Source organism: Phycodurus eques, chromosome 2, assembly GCF_024500275.1.
Source record: "Phycodurus eques isolate BA_2022a chromosome 2, UOR_Pequ_1.1, whole genome shotgun sequence".
NCBI lineage: Eukaryota > Metazoa > Chordata > Actinopteri > Syngnathiformes > Syngnathidae > Phycodurus > Phycodurus eques.
Genome location: NC_084526.1, coordinates 8532848 through 8557625, shown reverse-complemented (window position 1 = coordinate 8557625; position 24778 = coordinate 8532848). Strand labels below are relative to the sequence as shown.

General features: G+C 40.8%; 1 protein-coding gene across 2 annotated transcripts in view; it reads left to right on the top strand.

Annotated features, from left to right (window-relative positions):
- The first annotated feature begins 5514 nt into the window (after positions 1-5514).
- The window catches only part of LOC133396325 (chromodomain Y-like protein 2), a 28971-nt gene continuing 9707 nt past the window's right edge, over positions 5515-24778 (top strand). The window contains exons 1-2 of one of the 2 annotated variants that reach the window (XM_061666064.1): positions 5515-5813; positions 18090-18645. In XM_061666064.1, coding sequence (XP_061522048.1) covers positions 5790-5813; positions 18090-18645 — 580 coding nt within the window. In that variant the 5' untranslated portion in view covers positions 5515-5789. Of the gene's footprint in view, positions 5814-7012; positions 7073-18089; positions 18646-24778 lie in introns of those variants that run through there. The other variant, XM_061666074.1, reaches the window with a different exon arrangement.

The following is a 24778-nucleotide window of genomic DNA, read 5'->3' as shown; positions in this document are numbered from 1 at the left end:
GGTGCTCAGGGCATTATGAGCAGTTGCATAGTGCAGGTAATATATATATCCATCCATCCATTGTCTTTACCGCTTACCCTCACTAGGGTCGCAGGCTCCTGTAGCCTATCCAAGCTATCTTTGGGCGGGAGGCGGGGTACACCCTGAACCGGTTGCCAGTCAAACGCAGGGCACATAGAAATAAACAAACATTCGCACTCACATTCACACCTTCGGGCAAATTAGAGTCTTCAATCAACCTACCACGCATGTTTTCGGGATGTGGGAAGAAAACAGTCTTCTTCTTCTTCTTCTTTTCCTTTCCGGCTTGTCCCGTTAGGGGTCGCCACAGCGCGTTATCCTTTTCCATGTAAGCCTATCTCCTGCATCCTCCTCTCTGACACCAACTGCCCTCATGTCTTCCCTCACGACATCCATCGACCTTCTCTTTGGTCTTCCTCTTGCTCTCTTGCCTGGCAGCTCCATCCTCATCATCCTTCTACAAATATACTCTCTCTCCTCTGAACATGTCCAAACCATCCATTATAGGTCACTCATGCCAGAGTAGCATATGCTCCATTTGCACACTGACTGAGGAGTATCTGCAGAATTTGCACAATCAACATTGTCCCAGATTATCGCACTACTCGCTTGAAGTCTCGGCGCCATTTGGTCATTGCATCGGACTATTGCAATATTTGTCATTCGAACTGCTCTAAGTGCTGGAGGACTCTGCATCTTTTGCACAATTGGCAAAAAAATAAAAAATAAATGTACCGGCATTTCCAGATAACAAGCAATCCTTTATTGCCCTTCATCCGAGCAGAGACTTCTGTGACATAACACACCTGACACCTTCCGCCACCCATTCCAACTGGCTTGGACCCATTTCTTCACTTCCTTATCACACTCACCATTGCTCTGGACTGTTGATCCCAAGTATTTAAAGTCCTCCGCCCTTGCTATCTCTTCTCCTTGTAGCCTCAGGGGGTAGGCTGAGAGGGGTAGAGCCTTTCCCCTCTACCCCTCTCATTCATGCACATATTTTTTCTGTTTTACTTCAGCTAATCTTCATTAGCTGAAGTAAAACATGAAACATGAAATGCGCAATATAAATAAATTTCCTTTGCTTTACTTGTGGCGGCACAGTGGACGACTGGTTAGAGTGTCAGCCTCACAGTTCTGAGGACCCGGGTTCAATCCCTGGCCCCACCTGTGTGGAGTTTGCATGTTCTCCCCGTGCCTGCGTGGGTTTTCTCCGGGCACTCCGTAATTGGAGACTCTAAATTGCCCATAGGTGTGAATGTGAGTGCGGATGGTTGTTTCTTTCTCTGTGCCCTGCGATTGGCTGGCAACCAGTTCAGGGTGTACCCCGCCTCCTGCCTGATGATAGCTGGGATAGGCTCCAGCACGCCCGCGACCCCAGTGAGGAGAAGCGGCTCAGAAAATGGATGGATGGATGGATAATCTTCATTCCTCTCCTTTCCAGTGCATGCCTCCATCTTTCCAACTGTTCCTCCACCTGCTCCCTGCTTTCACTGCAGATCACAATGTCATCTGCAAACATCATGGTCCACGGGGATTCCACTCTAACCTCATCTGTCAGCCTATCCATCACCACTGCAAACAGGAAAGGGCTCATAGCTGATCCCTGATGCAGTCCCACCTCCACCTTAAACTCCTCTGTCACACCTACAGCACACCTCACTACTGTTCTGCTGCCCTCATATATGTCCTGTATTATTCTAACATACTTCTCTGCCACTCCAGACTTCCACATGCAGTACCACAGTTCCTCTCTGGGTACTCTTTCATACACTTTCTCTAGATCCACAAAGACACAATCTAGCTCCTTCTGACCTTCTCTGTACTTTTCCATCAACATCCTCAAGGCAAATAATGCGTCTTGTGTTACTCTTTCTAGGCATTAAACCATACTGTTCCTTGCAAATACTCACTTCTGTCCTGAGTCTAGCCTCCACTACACTTTCCCATAACGTCATTGTGTGGCTCATCAACTTTATTCCTTTATAGTTCCCACAGCTCTGCACATCACCCTTGTTCATAAAAATGGGCACCAGTACACTTTTCCTCCAATCCTCAGGCATCTTCTCACCCGCTAGAATTCTGTTGAGCAGAGTGCCTGGAGAAAACCCACCCAGGCACGGGGAGAATATGCAAACTCCACACAGGCGGGGATTTGAACCCCGGTCCCCAGAACTATATATATATATATATATATATATATATATATATATATATATATATATATATATATATATATATATGAGACTCTAAAATTGCCCATCGACATCGAAAGATGTTAGTCTCTCAGTTGAAATAAATCACTTCAACATACCGTAATTTCTCGTGTATAATGCGCACCCATGTACAACCCAATTCCAATGAAGTTGGGACATTGTGTTAAATAAAAAAAGAATACAATGATTTGCAAATTATGTTCAACCTATATTTAATTGAATACACTACAAAGACAAGATATTTCAACTTCATTGTTTTTAGCAAATAATCATTAACTTGGAATTTTATGGCTGCAACACATTCCAAAAAAGCTGGAAAAGGGTCATGTTTACCACTGTGTTACATCACTTTTTCTTTTAACAACATTCAATAAACATTTGGAAACTGAGGACACTAATTGTTGAAGCTTTGTAAGTGGAATTCTTTCCCATTTTTGCTTGATGTACAGCTTCAGCTGTTCAACAGTCCGGGGTCTCTGTTGTCGTATTTTACACTTCATAACGCAACACACATTTTCAATGGGAGACAGGTCTGGACTGCAGGCAGGCCAGTCTAGTACTCGCACTCTTCTACTACGAAGCCATGCTGTTGTAACACGTGCAGAATGTGGTTTAGCATTGTCTTGCTGAAATAAGCATGAAAAAGACATTGCTTGGATGGCAGCATGTTTCTCCAAAACCTGTATGTACCTTTCAGCATTAATGGTGCCTTCACAGATGTGTAAGTTACCCATGTCATTGGGACTAACACAGCTCCATACCATCACAGATGCTAGCTGTTGAACTTCGCGTCCATAACAGTCCGGATGGTTCTTTTCCTCTTTGGCCCAGAGGACACGACGTCCACAATTTCCAAAAACAATTTGAAATGTGGACTCGTTGGACCACAGAACACTTTTCCACTTTGCATCAGTCCATCTTAGATGAGCTCGGGCCCAGAGAAGCCGGCAGCGTTTCTGGGTGTTGTTAATAAATGGCTTTTGCTTTGCATAGTAGAGTTTCAAGTTGCACTTACGGATGTAGCATCAAACTGTATTTACCGACATTGGTTTTCTGAAGTGTTCCTGAGCCCATGTGGGGATATCCTTTACACATTGATGTCGGTTTTGGATGCAGTGCCGCCTGAGGAATCGAAGGTCACGGGCATTCAATGTTGGTTTTCGGCCTTGCCGCTTACATGCAGTGATTTCCCCAGATTCTCTGAACCTTTTGATGATATTTTGGACCGTAGATGATGAAATCCCTAAATTCCTTGCAATTGTACATTGAGGAACATTGTCCTTAAACTGTTCGACTATTTTCTCACGCACTTGTTCACAAAGAGGATGAACATCGGCCCATCTTTGCTTGTGAATGACTGAGCAATTCAGGGAAGCTCCTTTTATACCCAATCATGGCACCCACCTGTTCCCAATTAGCCTGTTCACCTGTGGGGTGTTACAAACAGGTGTTTGATGAGCATTCCTCAACTTTCTCGGTCTTTTTTGCCACCTGTCGCAGCATTTTTGGAACGTGTTGCAGCCATAAAATTTTAAGTTAATGATTATTTGCTAAAAACAATAAAGTTGATCAGTTTGATCAGTTTGTAGTGTATTCAATTAAATATAGGTCTATATAGGTCTATATTAAATATAGATTGGTCTATATTAAATATAAATATAGATTTGCAAATCATTGTATTCTGTTTTTATTTATGTTTAACACAACGTCCCAACTTCATTGGAATTGGGGTTGTATAATATGAACCCCAAAAGTTGACCTTAAAATTCTGGAAAACCCTTCTACCTATGTATAATGGATTTTTACAATGCATGATTTTGCTTCTCCCCATATGATCAAAACATGAAGTATTATCTGTATTTTGTTAGTTTTTAAGAGTTATTCTGAAGTTAAGTACATTATTTGAACACGTAATCCCGTTTTGAAATTCACAGCCCTACTTTTATTTAGTAAATGAGAAAACACAGTTATTCTCATATGTTTGATTACCCAGGCAGTATTTCTAAGATGGGTACAATTCTTTAAAGAAAACATGAAGGACCAGGTGAAACACATTTAATTTTATTTCAATGGGATTCAAATTAAACGGTCAAGCAGTTCAGAAAAGCATTATCATTAAACAAAACATAACCATAAATAAATTAATGATGGTTGTTGTCCTCTCATCAGTCATATTTAAAAAAAAAAAATTATATTTCACAAATTCTGCCAGGGTATGTGGACTTTATGAGCACAACTTTACATATATGCAGTCATGCGTACCCCTGTCATATTGGAATGAAAGTGTAGGCTACACCTTTTTTTATAACCACAAGGTGGCGATGGCATTTTGGAATGAAAGTCTACAGCTTTTTCATAACCACTAGATGGCGGCATACATTTATAAAATGTGAAGAATTTTTTTTCCTCATTTGCCCCTATACCTATGTATAATGCGCACTATTGACTTTTGACAATTTTTTTTTTGGGGGGGGGGGGTGCATTATGCATGAGAAATTACGGTACTTCCTTGAGATCAATTACTACTTTCCAATTAGCCGGGGCTTTGGTGCCATCTTGTGGAATCTTAGAGCGCTACACAAATTGAACAAAAACTGCAAATAGGTGAGTTTTTCAGCAAATAGCTGAGAAGGGTCCACAAAAGGTGCATTTGTGAATACTAAATATAGGTGGGGGTGGGCTGTAGATATAAACCATTAGGTACACCAGCATTCACATTACAAGCCGTTTACAGGAGCTGTAACGTTCACTACTGATGAGAGATGTCATTTTTATTATTTTGGCAATTGTTCACTAACTGCAAAGAACCACTTAAATACTTACAGTAATATATTGTTACAGTAACCTACATGTGTTGTTAATTGACACCTCACTGAGGGTAAAAATATAGCTGAGCATTTCTATTTCTGTAATGACAGTTTTTCTGTATGACTGTACAATTTTTGAAGTGTCGTTACGAAGTGTATTTAGCCATTTGATAGCCCTCTTAACACCCCCAAAAAATATTTGTATTATATCACATAGGCGCTTGTTTGTTTATGTGATGATCTTACAACGCAGGACGATTCAAAGCGGCAAATTGGAACGATCGGTTGCTTATTGATCGTCGCAATATTAGTCAAAAGTCAGTCATTTAAATCATGGTATAAATATTGAGATTGTATCAGGACTGTGTTGAAGGTGTAATTCAGAAGGCCTGTTCCTAAATCAGGTCTTGCGAACAGGTGGAGTGGATCTCGACGTGGCTCAGCGTCGTCACAAGACACCTCTCCAGTAAGGCGAGCAGCAGAAGGAGGAGGAGGAGGCGCACGATCATCGGCCATTCTCGCCTTGTACAAAAACTCATTTTCGGCGTCGGTTGTTGCGCTGAGTAAACAAGCGCCGCCCGGTGCTCGAACGATCCATCGCAACGCGCCGGGCTCGATTGACACTGTCTGCTGATCTGCGTGCTGTCTTGCCCATCGCTCGCAATAACAAGGCTGCTCGCTAATTCCCCCGTGCGAAGAGCCTCCAAAAAAAGCCCACAGCCGCCGGTGCCAGCAGCCCGCTATGGCTTCGGGAGACCTTTACGAGGTAGGTTGAAGCCACGTCCGCGCTGAATTCGCTGTCATTTTGACGAATATTGGAATTAGGAAGTACAAGGGAGGGCGTCGCGTAGTGTGTGTGTGTGTGTGTGTGTGTGTTTAAAAAAAAAAAAAGCCTGAGCTCTTTTAAAGAGACGAAACTCAACCTTTCGTCGACTTTATGTCGCTCGTGACACAGTTTCGCCCGTTTTCTGGCGGTTGTTGCGAACAAGTGAGGTGTATTGCAACGGGCCGAAGTGCTCGGGGTGTCGCCGAGTTGAAAGTGGTGCTAAAGTGACAGCGGACATGCTTGGACGGCAGCTCGGCCGGGAGGGATGGTCGCCGAGGTGCGCTTACATGCCGGGAATCAGTTTCCTCATCACCGCAGTGCTGTCAGGCTTGTGGAAGTAAAATAGCTCCGTTTCACGCCTCCCACCCTCTTCGGGGGGTACAGTACATCATTCTACATTTTGGGGGCTCGTCACTGGCGAGGGTGGTACCTTCAAATGTAGTAGCCTACCGCTTGAGTTCCCTCCCCACTTGACTTTTTACAGCATGGAGACACACCTTATACCCTTTTGACGTTTTTTTTATATAGAAAAGCACAACAAAGTTGGTAGGGAACATGTCAAGCTACATACCATGGAAACTACAGTAGAATCTCTGATTGTTTTGTGTGTTTTACTTAAAATGTTCACAGTTTCATCGGGGTACAGTGCTGTGGCACCTTGAAGTACGAGTGACCCGACTTTTTCGCGATACGAGCATGATTTTTGCTTTGACATGCGAGCAGAAATTTCAGATATGAATCGAACACTATGCTGGCGGTGAACTCAACTCAGCTCACTTTCCAACAAGCGGCAGTTTGGCAGATAGGGAACAATTCTTCAAGAAAGAGGGTTCAAGCTGTTGAGTGCCACTCCTATTGAAGTTTACTGTCAACTGGACATAAAACAAAGAGAATTACATGTGTATTTAAAACAACCATATAACTTTGCCTTATGCCTTGATCAGACTACAAGACAAATTTTGTCTTTCCTGATTCCACTATGTCAGACTACTGCCATCAAACCATGCCGTATCTCGGGCAGATAGTGGCAACACTACGTGACCTTTAATCCAATAGTGCCATATCCTGTCTTTTACCATCGCTGGGCTTTATCTTGTCAAATCAAACACTGTTGGAGAGGCGGAACCAGACAACATGTCACGGGTCAACGTGACCGGATACACCCATTACCGTGGCGACAACAACAACAATCGATCATGGTAGTGTATCGTGTGTGTGTGTGTTTTTTTCACGTTTGCCTGACCACCGATTGCTTATAATTTTAATAAAAATAATAATTCATTTTACAACCCCAATTCCAATGAAGTTGGGACGTTGTGTTAAACATAAATAAAAACAGAATACAATGATTTGCAAATCGTGCTCAACCTATATTTAATTGAATACACTACAAAGACAAGATATTTAATATAAAAACTGATAAACTTTATTGTTTTTAGCAAATAATCATTCACTTAGAATTTTATGGCTGCAACACGTTCCAAAAAAGTTGGGACAGGTGGAAAAAAAGACTGAGAAAGTTGAGGAATGCTCATCAAACACCTGTTTGGAACATCCCACAGGTGAACGGGCTAATTGGGAACAGGTGGGGTCCATGATTGGGTATAAAAGGAGCCCCCCTGAATTGCGCAGTCATTCACAAGCAAAGATGGGGCGAGGTTCACTTCTTTGTGAACAAGTGCATGGGAAAATTGTCGAACAGTTTAAGGACAATGTTCCTCAACGTACAAGTGCAAGGAATTTAGGGATTTCATCATCTACGGTCCATAATATCATAAAAATATTCAGAGAATCTGGAGAAATCACTGCATGTAAGCGGCAAGGGCGAAAACCAACATTGAATGCCCGTGACCTTCGATCCCTCAGGCAGCACTGCATCAAAAACCGACATCAATGTGTAAAGGATATCACCACGTGGTCTTAGGAACACTTCAGAAAACCAATGTCAGTAAATACAGTTCGGTGCTACATCCGTAAGTGCAACTTGAAACTCAACTATGCAAAGCAAAAGCCATTTATCAACAACACCCAGAAACGCCGCCGGCTTCTCTAGGCCGAACTCATCTAAGATGGACTGATGCAAAGTGGAAAAGTGTTCTGTGGTCCGATGAGTCCACATTTCAAATTGTTTTTGGAAATTGTTGACGTCGTGTCCTCCGGGCCAAAGAGGAAAAGAACTATCCGGACTGTTATGGACGCAAAGTTCAAAAGCCAGCATCTGTGATGGCATCGGGCATGGGTAACTTACACATCTGTGAAGGCACCATTAATGCTGAAAGGTGCATACAGGTTTTGGAGGTACATATGCTGCCATCCAAGCAACGTCTTTTTCATGCTTATTTCAGCAAGACAATGCCAAACCACTTTCTGCACATGTTACAACAGCGTGGCTTCGTAGTAAAAGAGTGCTGGTACTAGACTGGTCTGCCTGCAGTCCAGACCTGTCTCCCATTGAAAATGTGTGGCGCATTATGAAGCGTAAAATACGACAACGGAGACCCCGGACTGTTGAACAGCTGAAGCTGTACATCAAGCAAGAATGGGAAAGAATTCCACCTACAAAGCTTCAACAATTAGTGTCCTCAGTTCCAAAACGTTTATTGAATGTTGTTTAAAAAAAAAGGTGCTGTAACACAGTGGTAAACATGACCCTGTCCCAGCTTTTTTGGAACGTGTTGCAGCCATAAAATTCTAAGTGAATGATTATTTGCTAAAATCAGTTTGAACATTAAATATCTTGTCCTTGTAGTGTATTCAATTAAAAATAGGTTGAACATGATTTGCAAATCATTGGATTCTGTTTTTATTTATGTTTAACACAATGTCCCAACTTCATTGGAATTGGGGTTGTATTTATAGGTGCCTTTCAAGCCACTCAAGGTCACCGTACAAACATAGTTAAAAGAAATCAAGCAATATTGTATTGTATTAAGAATAACAGAAAATAAAACATCAATTAAAATGCCAAAAGAGAGGGGAAATGTTAAAGTGAACATGCAGTCCAGAATAGACATTTCTTGTATTCAGATTTAAAAGGGTTAATGAGTCTGTGTTTCGGAGGACAGGTGGTAGTGAGTTGCAAAGACTGGGGGCAAAGTAGCTGAAGGGATGGACAAAGTAGCTGAGGGATGGACAGAGGCGTGTTTCACAGTAGCTGTGAAACACGTAGCTGAGGGATGGACAGAGGCGTGTTTCACAGTGGACAGTCGGCATAAGGGATGGTGAAGTGGATGGAGGACAAAGCTCTTTGAGAGCGGGAAGTATGGCAACGTGAAGGAGATCAGCAAGATATGGCGGGAACCTTGAAGGTGTAGATCAGTATTTTATATTGGATGTCGTATTGGACGGGGAGCCAATTGAGTTGTTGCCGGGCTGGAGTGATGCGGTGAGTGGAGGGAGTCCTTGTGATAAAACGACCGGCAGAGTTCTTGAAAATCTGTAGTTTTTGCAGTGACTTTTTGGGGAGACCAAACAGAAGAGAGTTACAATAATCCAGGCGGGAAGTGTTGAGGCGATGAACAAGGGCAGCAGCAGTGTAGGTGGTGAGGGATGGACAGAGGCGTGTTTCATGAGTGAAAGTATGAAGACCGGGTGACGTTTATGTGTGCTTGGAAGGAGAGCGTGCTGTCATGGATGACACCCAGACTAGACTCTTAACCTGAGGGGAACGAGAAACTGAGGAATTAATAAGTGTAATGGAAAAACTGACAGTTTTGGCTAGCATGGACTTTGTACCGTACTTAGGATTTCAGTTTTATCAGTGTTGTAGAAAGTTGGATGGGAAACCAGTGTTCAAGTTCAGACAAGCAGTCAGTAAGGGAAGAAGGAGGAAGAGTGTTGATGGGTTTGGTGGAGAGGTTGAGTTGGGTGTCATCCACGTAACAGTGAAGTGTAAATTGAATTTCTGGAAAATATTGCCAAGATGTAGGTGTTAAAGAGGATGGGGCCCAAGACAGAGCCCTGGGAGACCAGAAGAAATGCGGGACAGATGGGATTTAAATTATTTCATTTGAACAAACCTTGGTGCAGTGGGACAGGTAAGAACTGAACCACTGAAGGGCTGTCTGTGTAATGCCCATGTGGTGGAGTCTGTTCAGTAGGATGGTGTGGGGAAGGCTCGATCATAACTGCCCCATTGGACATTTCACTATCACGTCACATGTACTTCCGGTTGGCAAAAATCCAAGTAACGCGGGTAAACAAACACATTCTGTCATTTGACCAAGGCAGCAAGAGAAAACAGGGTAAATGACTTGAATTATCTTTTTAGCCTTCTTCCTTTCTGCCATAGTTTGAAAGTGTGAAGTGTCAGTCAAAAACAAGATGGGTGCCGTAAATTGCTTCAAGGGAGAGGGAATGTTTGCTGTAATTTACATGTCGAGGTTGAGTAAAAATAGAAGTAGTGGAAACTCAGACAAGAATTAACATGATCATTGAGGGACTGACTAATTAATTGACTTTTCAGACACAATTACGGCCCTAGAGATCTAATGGTTAGACTACATCCTGTGTGAAATCTGCATGTTCTCTTCATGACTGTGTGGGTTTTATCCTGGTTCTCCGGTTTCCTCCTACAACTAAAACCATGTAAGGTTAATTTCCAGTTGGCTACCTAGACTGAGGAACTGACATGAGGTCTGGATTCGGTCCCCGGGTGCAACATGGTTGCTGCCCAATGCTCCTCAACAAATTTCGCTGTACATGTGACAAATAAGTAGCTTTACTCCAAAAACATAATTATAAAGTTTACGAAACATTTTTGTTAATTAGCATTAATTTTACAATTGACACATTCTATTCAATATAAACTACATTGAAGTAGCAATGTGAGAAGATTTCCCCAAAATGATAGTCTGTTAAAATGCTGGGTTCTGGTTGGAATGGCCACTTCAACCTGAGTAAAATGCTCCAAGAATTTTAAAAATGAGGTGATGGGTACCGGAGAAACTTGGCTTTTTGTGTTTGTGAAAAATATTGTCTTTTTGGGGAAAATTTTTGTGTGCTATTGTGTATAGAAAATCAGGTAGTAATAACAATAATAATAACAATAAATAATAATAAAACGTGAAGGTTGTTTAAATCTAATAGAACTAACATTTGGTATATAAAACATACATTTTCCAAATCAGGATCCCCCTTTTGATAATATAACACAATCAAGTATTAATCACATATGAAAAGAAAATTACAAGACACTCAGTCATTATCTGCAATATTCTTTCCCTCTTTTCTCCTTCCTCTCCAGTCATGATTTTGCTGTGTGTTTTTGTGTGTGTTCTCTTAACCAAAACACAGCGCATTTCTCTGGCGGAGCAAACTTCAGCGCGGTTAGAAGTGTTTGAAACTTTTGTTTATCTGCCGGCGCACGACTAATTGGGCACCACCGATTGGGGTACCAGCAAATATAGGGATAATCGGGAACTGTCCACCAAACCTAAACTGCCCATCCTCCAATAGTGTGCCAGCATCCACTTCGCACGGATGCTGTTGACTGTATTTGTCCAGTATTTGAGTTGTTACCCAAAGCTGGGCTGATCGTGTCATGTAAAGATTTTGACCTTAAGGTCGACCCACTGAGTTTGTGGTTGGCAAGCTGTTACATACACTCTTGTTTTTGGTTTTGGTTGTCAGTGATGTTTTTTTTTTTTTTTTGTATTTTTCTAAAGTGAGCATGGGTGGGACCATGTGTCACTTTATCAAACAAAAAAAGGGGGCGGTGATGTCTGGAGTGGTTTGTTTTTGTCCTGGGTCGTCCCCGGGGTCTCCTCCCGGTGGGATGTGCCCGGAACACCTCACTAGGGAGGCGTCCAGTAGGCATCCGAATCAGATGCCCCAGCCACCTCATCTGGTTCCTGTCGATGTGGAGGAGCAGGGGCTCCACTCTGAGATCCTCCCGGATGACCGAGCTTCTCACCCTATTTCTAAGGGAGAGCCCGGACACCCTGCGGACGAAACTCATTTCAGCCACTTATATCCGGGACAGACTCATTTGGGGTAAAGGAAAAGTACGTAGCTGGAGCTTTTATTCCACCCAAATTTTTGTAATGTGTCTACTTTTTTTTTTGTCTCGCACTTTTTATGTATTTACATTTAGTAATATCTTGCTTATCAGTCTCAAAGATAATGATAATATACAAATGTTATATTAGTATAATGCTGATAATGGATAATGGATTGGACCCATTGACGCTATACTGATAATGTAAATAATGAAATAACGATCAATGCACTTACAAAATACTGTCTAGATATGGTTGACATGTTTAAGTGGCAGAAGCAAAATTGACCGAAATTATTCTCAGAATTGTATTACAATTCTTGGAAAGTTTTCCCCTGACAACGGCTTCCTGACAGGTTATAATTTGACCCCAAACCACATAATAAATTTGAGTAAAACAGTATCACTTCAATATCTGTTCGTGTAGCTCCTCGACCCTTTCGTTTTGTCTGATACTCGGGGAACCCGTTCTCCGATTGGCTGACAACAAGTTTCAGCTAAAATTATCCACCACTATGCTTGTACGTACCGAAATTTCGAGGGGTTCTTGTCATTAAGTCAAACTGACCATGGGATATCAAACAATGTCACTTGCCCTAAAAACTCGAGTTAAATAGCGCAAATGGGACATTATTCGTGAAAAGAGCATTGTGGGCAGTCATGCACTTTAGTCAGCAATTGTTTTTTCCTGAATTTATTTGTTAGGGAGGACTTTAGATCCATCCATCCATCCATTTTCTGAGCCGCTTCTCCTCACTAGGGTCGCGGGCATGCTGGAGCCTATCCCAGCTGTCATCGGGCAGGAGGCGGGGTACACCCTGAACTGGTTGCCAGCCAATCACATGACTTTAGATCTTTTTTTAGAAAATTCCACAAAGATGGTGGCAACTTGTCGCTTGTTGCTAATTGAAGGAAAGAAAAACAGAACAGACTGCTGAATCTGGTTCTTTGGGTAAAAGAGCAAATCAGTGCATGATAATGGTCAAATCTCTTAGCTGCTTTTATCACAGTTCTCAACTGATTTCCCTCTCAGGGATTTTTTTCAGCATGTCCGAACCATAATTCTACCAGTTTCAAATGATGAATGAATACTTAATTACTGGGATAAGTCACTGTGGTGGTACAAAGGTACTGCTCTTTTAATACCTGTACCTTTTGGGGCTTTGGAAAGGTACTGTCACCAGGTCTTATTCTAGATTGTACTGTGCTTAGGGACATGAATGAATACCTACTGTAGCCCTATTTCTGACTGCAAACCATTTCATACGTTGAAAGAAATTGCTCAGTTACCCTTGGTACACTTTGTTCTACGCCTGGCACTGTGTCATCGGTGGGTGCTCTATGCATTACGTCATAATGTTCCTCATGGTGGTGACTAAGCAAGATGCACTTCATGTGATACAAGAAAACTATTAGTCATGGAATTTTTTAAATGGCACTGGCTAAACATGCCAAACAAGTCAAAAAACAAACTTCTAGATCCAGTTTACACATTCCAGTAGATAAGGTTTATCTGGCCTTAGCAGTGACAAATACCCCGATACATCAGAAGAAGCCGTTGAATGAGTCATGGTAGTTTGTTTCACATTTTGTTTTACAGCTGTGACGTAGTTCTGTTTGAACATGAATGTTGTATAGACTGGGAAAATGATCATTGTTAAAAGGAGGATCAAGAGAAATAATATATTCCATGGCAAACCGTAAAGGTCATAAAACCTTCAATTAAATGAAACTTTTATGTAATATTTTAAAATTCCTTGTGGTCATACAAGTGTAAAAAAAAAAAAAAAAAAAAAAAAGATACTACTACTTTGGGTACTAATATGAGCAGAAATTACAAAAAAATATATTAAATAACTAATGACTAACAGGTAAAACAAAAATGAGTTGCATCACATTGTTTTTCAGACAGACTTTTTCACCTGGACTTAAAAACATTCACAGTTGGGGCTGACGTCACTTCTGTTGACAACTTATTCCATTTGTGTGCAGCATAACTCTACTCTTGTCACCATCTTTCTCTTTGTTCCTTAACACTCTTTGTTGAAGGGGGATCAAAGTGTTGCAAAATTCCTCAAAAGCCAGAAGAAAAGGAACAGAAGTTAATCATATGATGTTAACTGAACTGAGATCTCTTCAGATGCGTCTGTCATGCATGACAGTAGTTCCAACAATGTTTTTTGTGCGGCTTTTGATGCATGTTTGTCCCTGCTTCACAACAAGCAACACAGACTGAATTATTCTTCAAAAAATAGGCCTAGTGCTTTCTTCAAGCACTTTATTGCCATTCCTAGTTTAAGTTTAAACATAAAAAAAAAGAGAATTATATGTTTCCAAAAATTATGAAAGTCAGTCAACACACAATGCAAAACACCATAGATAGACTATTGAAATCATCAATCATTGTTATGGTAGTTGTGGCTCTTAAAGGTCCCATATTTTACCAAAATAACTTTCTCCAGTATTTGGGATGTTATATTGGCTTTACGAGGCATCAGTAAACGTGAAATATGAATTAAAATTGTCCACGCATTCCTGAGTTCCAGACGTTTTTCTCCCGAGAGGCCTGAAAGGTCATTTGAATTTCTCGAGCTTATTAACATAACTATCGAAGAGCTCTGCCTACCTCCGCTCCTGAGCCAGCGCTGTCAACATAACAAACACGTGTGCTCTCACAAGTGGGTCTTTTACACAGAAGCAACCAATCAGAGGAAAAGGGGCGGTCTTAGCCAAATATGAACAAAGCGGATATAAAACTGGGTCAAAGAGAAGTAGCTGTCAGAGGGGCCTATTCTCGACATTTGTGTGACAAAACTTTTTTTAAATGAAATGGACACTTTTATATTAAGCCGATGATAGAGAGTCACTGTATGGAGGTCTAAATAGCTAAACAATGGCACCTTTAAGCAACAGCTATTTGTACGCAAATGGCACTTTCAGACAGAAAATATAAAAATACTCACAGGCATATATTTTTTATCCTTTGTTAAAAATTACTAATCTTACTGCAGCTGAGTCATTTACAGTAGTTGTGAAACTCTTTTTGTTGTTTATGAAAGTCTGCATTAAACTGCCCCCTGGTGGCCAAGGGTTGCATATCAGGAGGACCACAATTTCAGTGGGCATTGAAATGTGAAATCATAATGCCCAAAATGTTTGATTCTTTACATTTTAATTAATTATGTTATCACTGCATGTTTTTACAATGTACAACACTGCACCATGCTAGTTTTCATTTTAACAATACCTTACAATGTTTTCCGCATATTTGTGGGGCTGGAATGAATTAATGGCACTTTCGTTCATTTCGACGAGGAAAGATGATTTTATAGACGAGTGTTTTAAATTGCGAGCGTGGTCAGGAAACAAATTAAATCACCACTGTACTTTTTTTTTTTTTTTTCCAAGGAATGAGATGTTGTTGTTAGAAAAGAAACAATATTTAACTGTTTGAAAATACACTAAGTTGTCCATTACATTTAAAGTTAGGATGGATGGAAGATAATGTGTCATTCGCAGCTCTTTTTCTTCTTTTGGTGTTTATTCACCACTCTGGTACAGCGCCCCTCTGTCAGCATGGTATAATGCCGCATTTGCAGTTAAAAATGACATTGGTCAATTAACAGTTTTCATGTTCTCAGAACTTCTCGCACTGGAGATGGGCCAAAATTTTGCAGAGATTTGTCTCCAAATTCTAGTCAGGATACTTTATCTGTATTTGTTTGGGACATTTTTACAGTTAGATGAAAACCAAGCAACCCAAGATTTGTCTTTAAAACCCCACATGAGCACATTGAGGGTGTTTACAGGAGTGCCGTGTCTACATTCTAAGAAAGCAAACTAATTGGAATAAAATAAGCGTTTCAGTTCTTCAAAGTCTGGTTGCACCATAATGATTTCAACTATCATCAATTAAGTGATTGGTTTCAGGGTGTAATATTTGATGGTATTTGATCTATGCCAGAAAAAAAAAATAGACTTAGTGTTACACAGTCTTTCTTTTAAAATGCATAATGTGGCTTGTGTCTATGACAAACTGCTAGAAATAATATAGTTTTAATGTCCCAAGACAATTTGGGCATCAAGTTTATACTTGGACAAACAGCCTCTATGTTAACCCTGCTGTTACAAGTATTCTATCCTCAAGCAACCATCTGAAAACGAGAAAAACAGAAACTGGCGAACACTTCTGTTCCTCAGTGGCTTTCAAAAATGTTAGCAACTGAAGACTTTAATTAAAAAATACAGAAACGTTTTGTGTACTGATCTAGATAAACAACTGCAGGACTTGTGTGGAACATTATCATCCATAATTTACAGCACATCGGTATGTGTTTTTAACTTTTATTAATGGAGTTTACCAACAGCTTTGACATTTTGTCCGTACAATTTCCAATTTAGACTCCTCTACATAGATCACAAGAGCGATTAAGCTGAGTATGGGAAGGATCTACAGTACTATAATCTGGTGTTATTGTTGTGCCGAGACACTCCTACTGAGCGCCAATGTTTAGATCATCAACACGTGGATCCCTCGTGAATAGCGTTTAATAAAAGAAGTACTCAATTTCAGCTTTGGCCACTCTAACACCTGACTTTGGGGCCTTTCTGTCTGAGTTCTAGTCCATTCCTTGATCAACATCTGTGGCATTGTGGGAAGCAACCATGTGACAGCTTCTGCTGCTCAAGGATGGGTTGTAACTGTCACAAATTAAATGACATTTACCTTCAAAATTATTCCATTGGTGTGGTTTTATGGAGCACAAAATTATCTAACAGACATTAAATAAAAGGTTCAAGTTTAACGGGTACAAGTAATTTTGGTGTGGAATTTAAGACAATGGTGGTGTGTGTGCGTGTGCATGTTTCTTTCTATTTTTTTAAACCTGTTTGTTGTAAAATTCTATGAGTGGCCGAAAGACCTGTGACATTTATTGTATCTCGGACAGTTTGAGAACAATGAACCTCAAAAGATGGGAAAGACATCTTTATCAAAATGTATTCTCCCTCACAAAGAAGGCAGTGATTCATTGAGTATGTTGCCTGCAACGATCCCAACTACAATTGGTTTTGAAGCAATTAAAGGAGCTTTGAACTGGGAGCATCAAGGAGTGACAAACAGCGGGCCACTGAGCTCGGCTAACCACACTTGTGCATCAACACGCTGCTTTCATTTTAGAACCCACAGCTGTTGACTGTAATTTGCCAAACTTCCTGCTTCTCATTTTGGTGCTACTCAAGGCTAAGACAGCTTTTGTGTGAATACCTCCCCTGGGGGGCGTCAGACGTCTTTACGGGAGGTGGACCAATGTGAGGGGGGAAAAAATTTTTTTAAAAAAACTTTTTAAACCTGGTAACTTTGATATATGTCAATGGCAAAATTGATATTTTTAGACCATATGGTAAGAGAACAGAAAACTCAAATCCTTTTAATTAGTGCTGATATTGCAATCATATAAATACGAGGCGAATACAAAAAAACAAAAATGTTAACAGCATGTAGTAATTATTTTGCTGTGAGAAACCAATCTGATTTCTTCAAAAAAGGAGTGAGTGGTGGCGCCAGCCATTTTATATTCTCTAGGGGGAAACTCACTCTCTCACACTTTGTCCAACTTTGAAAGCCCCCAATATAAGCCAATAATATCTTCATCGTGTGTTACAGTAGTGTGCTATTGCAGTAACCAGAGTGTATGTAGTTGTGTTTATGGCTTCATTTGCCTTGATATCAATTAATGTTAATTATGAGTTAATGCAAATTCCCTTTAATGACACCTTTTTTTTTTATCGGGCTATTAACGCACACCCCTTATATAACCCAGTTGACGAATCCTGCCAGCATTTTGTCCACATTACTTCCCCATCCAAACCCGAGTATTTTGGTCCCGTGGACCAGTTGGCCAATCATCAGTGTATTTCTTGTGATGTGGTCACATGGTTTCGCAGACACTTGAGTGTGTATATACTGTAACCAGAAAGTGGAGCAGATGGACGACTTACCGTGACTTTTCATTCAACTTTACGTTTTACGTGTTTACGTTTCTTCATGGTAGCGGGTTGTCGAAGCTCCACTCTAATGTCTTTATCAACCTCTTACCAGGAACGTCCCTTATCTTAAACATGACTTGTCACATAATGTGCCTCCATGGCCGTCTTCAAGTATCTTTAAGCAGAGGAAATGCAGTCGAATAGTCTCTCACTCTCTCTCCTGTTTTCAGGTGGAGCACATTGTGGACAAGAGGCGAAATAAGAAGGGAAAGTGGGAATACCTAATTAGATGGAAGGGCTATGGAAGTAAAGAGGACACCTGGGAGCCAGAGCACCACCTACTGCATTGCGAGGAGTTCATTGATCGCTTCAACAGTTTGCAACTCCATTCTGACAAACAGCCCAAAATTCCCAAAAGTACGACCAATGGCCACCCAGCAGCCATAGAAAACCCCAGAGCTCGGTCTGAAGCACGAAAGAAGAAAAGCAATAGTGAGACAGCTATCGGTGTTCAAGGAGGAACTGTTCAAGGGATTGGAAGTAGAGGCTTAGGACATGTTCACAAACCGGTGAATGTGGGCATACAAGACAAATTGGGCAAAGCCATGACGTTTAAAACTCCGCAAATAGGAGCCACTCGCTTTGTGGCCCAAGTGAGAGAACCTCATAATGGACTCTTGAATGGAGATGTGGAGCCACATGTTTACAGGACAGCTTCAAGGTCACACAGAGCATCCTCAAACAGAGTGGATGGAGATCTGGATGAAATAGATACGACTGACTTGGGTAAGATTTTAAGAACCTCAGCAGCATGGGAAATTGTTGTTGGGCAGAATTTCTAATAGAAAAGACCAATATCCATTGAATGGAGAGAAAAAGAAAAGAAAAGTATAAAGTGGTGCCTTGAGATACAAGTGACTCGACTTGCTCAATAGATTTTTTGGCTTTTACTACTTTACATTTTGCGTTGTGAACAAATCTCCCAAAAAATGAAGCCCTCAAGCTGTGTAATGCCGCACAAAGTTAAAGTTTACAGTCAAACTAAAGATAAAACAAAGATAATTACACGTTGTATATTTAAAACAACCACATAACTTTGCCTTTAAAGACACACAAAAGTCATTTTCATGTTTTTTTCCTAAATCCATTAAATGTTTGAAGGTAAGTACTGAAAGTAGTACTAATAGTAGTACTGAATTGTTGAGATATAGCATGAAACTCTTTTTCACCATTTTATGGGCGGGGCTAAAATGGGGGCGTGCTGACACAAGCAGGGAACAGCATGAGTCGTCCCTCCCCTACTATATAATTACCAAGTGCCCCTATTCCATGCAGTGGCCATTTGGCGTAACTACCACTTCCTTATTCATAATAACTTAGTCCAGTTCTACTACTACTACAGCGTGCAGTTAGCATCAAACGATGCCTACAACTTGAAAAAATACATCCTTCCTTAAGTGTAATGTGTTTTGTACTATATGGGCTACAGTTTATCTGCCGTGGTGTGCAACCACGCACAGCGCGTAGTAAGGCAGCTGCGAAGCAGATGACTCCGCCGCCCCGGTAGCCGCCAGCGGTCCGGCACAATGGTGTTAGGGCCGTCAGCCTCACAGTTGCCGAATGCGACGTCACAGGGTGAGGAGAAGGAGAGAAAAAAACAACAGTCGATCCCACTGTTGTGGCGCACCCTTCGATGGCCACAGCAGCGTGATGCACGGCCCGCTGAATTTCAACGGATGCAAAGGAGAGAAAATTGTCCCAGTCCAGCTGCCAATCATTACGGCGAGGCTCAGAGGCTGCCTGGCCCCCACAGAGTGCGTCTATGCGGCCCGTGAGAACGTGTGTAGGCACATATTCGATTGACAGCGGAGGGTTCCAAGGGGTTTCAGAGCATTTAGCGACACACCCACAGCGTCTGGAAGCTGAAAGAACATCTCAATTGTTGATCATTTTGAAGCCTGATTTCACATAGTTTACAATTTTTTGATTCATTAAAATTTGTTAACAAAAAAGTTGTTAACAATACTCCTCTCTGTGGTGGTTCAAGAGATTTTGGGGGCCACTGTGGTGGGCCTTTAAGTCCGCTATCTTAATACTAACATGTAATGGGAAATGCTATAGACTAACAAATAGCATCTATGTAGAGGTGTTATAACGCTTTAAGGTGACGGGTATTGGAAAACAAACGCGGCCGTCAACACATTTAGACAGAGAATATAACCATACTCGTTGCCATATATTCTTTATCCTCCACTAAAAGATTACTGACTCCCTTACAGTTCCATCCATTGATCCATTTTCTACACCGCTTAGCCTCACTAGGGTCGCGTGTATGCTGGAGCCTATCGCAGCTAACTGCGGGCGAGATGCAGGGTACACCCTAAACTGGTCGCCAGCCAATCGCAGGGCACACACCGTATAAACAAACAACCATTCACACTCCCATTCACACCTACGGGGAATTTAGAGTCTTCAATGAACCTACCATGCATGTTTTGGGGATGTGGGGGGAAAACCGGAGTACCAGGAGAAAACCCAGGCAGGCACGGGGAGAACCTGCAAACTCCACACAGGCAAGGCCGGATTTGAAAACAGGTCCTCAGAACTTTGAGGCGGATGTGCTAACCAGTAGGCCACCGTGCCCACTTACAGGTCACGTTTGGAAATTCAATCTGATGCTCTCACTGCGCTCTGAGAGCGCATTGTTCAGAGCGGCAGAGAGCGCACTCCAGTTTCTATAAATTTACGAAGAAGCGTGTCAGCCGTTAGCAGGGATACGTCAGTGCATCCGCCATACAGAATGTGTTAGTTCTGCCTGTAAACATCTTGTCCTGCCTGACGCTGCTTCCGCTCTGTCTCCTCAGTCAGAGTAGCGGGTGTGCACTCCGGCACACTCTGGAGTGTGGCGCTCTGAATAACCGAACAGCACACTCCAACAAGCTAGTTGTTGTGCTAGTAGTAGCACACTCCAACAAGTAGTTGAGTGAAACTCTTCTTCGTTTGTCTGCATGACGGAATTATACTGCCACCCAGTGACCAAGTCACACACACACACGAGAAGGAGCTGAAATGAATTCATGATGAATCACAAATATTTTAATTCATTAAATTCTATTTAATTATGTGACTACTATATGTTTCTGAGTACAATATTAATGATATTTTTTTCCATATTACAAAAAGGGAAGGATTAATTATATTTTTATTGATTTCAATTGGGAAAGATGATTTGAGTGTTTTGAGTTGCGAGCGTGGTCACGGAACAAATTTAACTCTGATCTCAAGGCACCACGTCTATAATACTGTACAGTATATACTGTGTACAATACAATATACAATCACATGAACGCATTGCCACACAATTCTTTGATCTTTCCATCTCCTCTGTAGGTCTTTGTTTTGGTTCACACTGATTGTCATTTTCAGGCACAATGGGTTTCAGTTTCTAAAAACAACTCCAGCCCTGCACCAAGTGACAGAGCTGACGAGATGGAAGGCTAATAGGAACCCAAAAACAAACAATGGATCTATATAAACAATATTTTACATACTTTTAGAGATGTGGTTATGTTGTCATGTACCGCCTTTCTCCTGAATTCAGCAGGTGTCGCTTTGTCATTTTTAAGCATAATTTAAGAATTCGATTAATGGTTTTCTTGGTGCAGGAACACAGGACACATTTTTTTTTCCCAAAAAATCTTTTTCAAATGTTGTGTGTGACTGTGAGTAATTTTGTTTGGAACAACAATAGCATGGGCCAAAACGGTATGGGTATGGATGGATGGATAAATGGCACATAGTGTATGCATGATCACAAACAAGTGGATGCTGTGGATGTGAGATACAATGTGGTTTTCTGCGACCTTGTTATAATCATCCTGTATTCTTGTTGGCCTTTGTCTTCTACACATCGTATATGCTTTATTCGACACATAGGCCTATGTTTGAGTGTGTTGCGCAGCTAAAGCTCTGCACCTGATCAAATTGCTATTTTTCCAGGGATTTGGTATCAAAATGTATGAATAATTTATTAACGAAAAGGGAAAAAAATGGGCCAAGAACCATCTGTACAGTTTAACTGATTTTTGTGTGTGTGGGTTTTAGTTTTTTTGGAGACGAGGCAAATTTTGCAATGCAAATGCTTACCTTCAAACTCGTCCAGGTCCTGGAAATTATGATACGAGATTACGAGAAACTTGTTAATTAATCGTTTCACTGTTCCTTGAGGTCTCAGAGTCACATTAATAAGACATCTGCTCATAATTGGAGACTTCTTGCATGCAGTTCAAAAGTCAGTTGTGCTGAAAGCTTACAGTGGATACAAGTGAATTTTTTTTGTGATATAAAAAAAAAAAAAATTGTTTTAAATTAGACCAAGATAAATAATTTCAAGTCTTTGTCCACCATTACATATAACCTGTACAAGTCACTTGAAAAAAAAAATCATTATTTTCGAGAGCAGAAGTAAAAATAAACAACTCTGATAATGTGGTTGTCCAAGTCTGCACACCCTCTTAAAACTGGGACGTTGCTGTGTTCAGAATTAACCAAACCAAACCAATCTCATGTTAAATGGCAGCCAGCACACACTTACAGCTCGAGCCATCGTGCGCAGAGAGCTACCATAGCAGCCGAGGAATTTCATTGTTCAAAGGTAACAGACAGGTGAAGGTTACAAAAGATTTTCCAAGGCATTAAATAAAACATGGAAAACAGTGTGATAGATGAGCAACAGGAGTTCCTGGCAAGTACTGGCTGTTTAATATACATGACAAAAATCTCCTGTCTTCTTCATATGTCTGGGCTATGGGTTGGTGTAAAAGACTGAAGTCTTATGTTACAAAGAAAAACATCCCAGTGAAAAAACATGGGGAAATGTGTTATGGTCTGACAAAAGCAATGTTGAACTTTTTGGCCATAATTTCAAAAGCTATGTTTGGCGCCAACCATAGCAGCCCTAAATTGTATGCCAGCACCCCTAAGATTTGAGAGAATGTTTGCGTGTGTGTGTGTGTGTGTGTGTGTATTTGTATTTTATATATATATAAATATATATATAAAATACACATACAGTATATACTTTTCAGATGTCATTTTTAAACAAGGTAGAAAAGTATAGCATCATACACTACTTGGTTGAAATAATAGTTTAACCACAAAAATACATTTTTTTGTATTTTTAGTACACACTATAGGGGACTGATTTACTGCAGGGAAAAATAATATCTACATACTATTAATGTGTATGTAGAGGTGCTTCTGTATCAAAATGAGCCATGGTTCCCCCAGGAATTTGTAGGGTTACAATATGTTTGTTTGATAAATCCAACCCAGTCCTCTTTTTCTGTGTCTCAGCATTTAAATAACCTTGATCAGATTCGATGGTTTAGTCACAGACTTTCCCAAAAAGTGTGATGTTTTTCTTTCATAAATCTGGGAATGAAATTGCATTAAAATATACAAAACTGTGAAATTTATCCTGCCTGAGTGGGAGCTCAGCATTCCTAAAGTTTTCATCCTTTAATCACCACTGGTGCAAACACAACACCGCTCATCATCAAAACAACACAACACGTAGATTTAAGCATTGAGACTAGTTTTCTTCATCTGGAACTGGGCCCTTAGAAAGCAAAAAAACCTTCTCGAACTCGAACATCGGAACTTTATTTGTGGTTAATCAGAAGCACTTTTGGTTGCAGGTGCGTGCCGATTCCCATTTAATATGGGCTTCAATGTGATTAGTTATTTCTGGACACTGCCACATCCCCACTTATAAGAGGGTGTGCACATTTGTGCAGCCATATAATTTCTGTCATTTATTTGTACTTCCCCTCTCGAAAAGATTTCCTTGTTTTCAATTGAGTTGTACAGGTTATAGATTACATTAATGCTGGAAAAACTTTGGAAACGATTTATCTTGGCCGCATTTTTTTAATTACACACACACAAAAAAAGGAATTGAACAGGGGTGTGTAAAGCTCCGATCATGGTTCTTTGCTACAGAAGCTGATAACACCACCTGAATTTGACTGCCAGGTCACAGTCCAGAACCCACACTGCCATGGTTAATCATTTATATACAATTCATAATGTCATCACCTCTTGAAAACAGACAATTCAAATGCCTAAAACAGACTGCAAACCATTAGATGACCATTCATATGCACCATTTTACAGCTACTTGATGTCTATAACCAGAGTATCTTTGCTGCTCCCATAACGCGAGTTGGTTAACAAGAGAAGGTTTTTACCTCACAACATCATTCATATTGGTTACATTGCTAAAATAGTGGCCTCCATTCTAATCGACACATTGTCTCATTTAATTGAAACACACGCACTTCAAATAGATGGCTCCTTTATTCGATCCATCCATCTGTCGATTTACATCCAGTTTACCACTCCTCATCCTATAGGGCACATGTAACCAAACAACCATGCACACTCACATTCACACCTATGGCCAATTTAGAGTCTTCAATGAACCTAATATGCATGCACCTACATAAGCCAGAGCCGAAATTCAAACCCTGAACCTCAGAACTGAGGCATACTTGCTCGCTACTGTAATTGTAGGTTAGTATACAAATCATAGTCACAGTTTTTCCTCACAGACATTGAAAGGTTAACTGCTGCAAGTAAGACTGTTAGTATCTCGGTTGCTAGCTAAAACAGCAGTATCTACTGAAACGTCAACAGTGCCTCAGATGTTCTAAACGAATTTCCCGGACAGTATTATTTCTGTTTTGTGGAGGCGGTGATTATTCTGGGGAGCTGCACGTCATCTGATTAGTTCCACTCCAGTTTCACTTAAAGTATGTATATTGTAGTATATATTATTTTGGTCAAGCATTGTCCTCTTTGTAGTTAAGGAATTAAATGTCCCCGGCCACTAGATGAGGAAATGCGTTACAGTGCC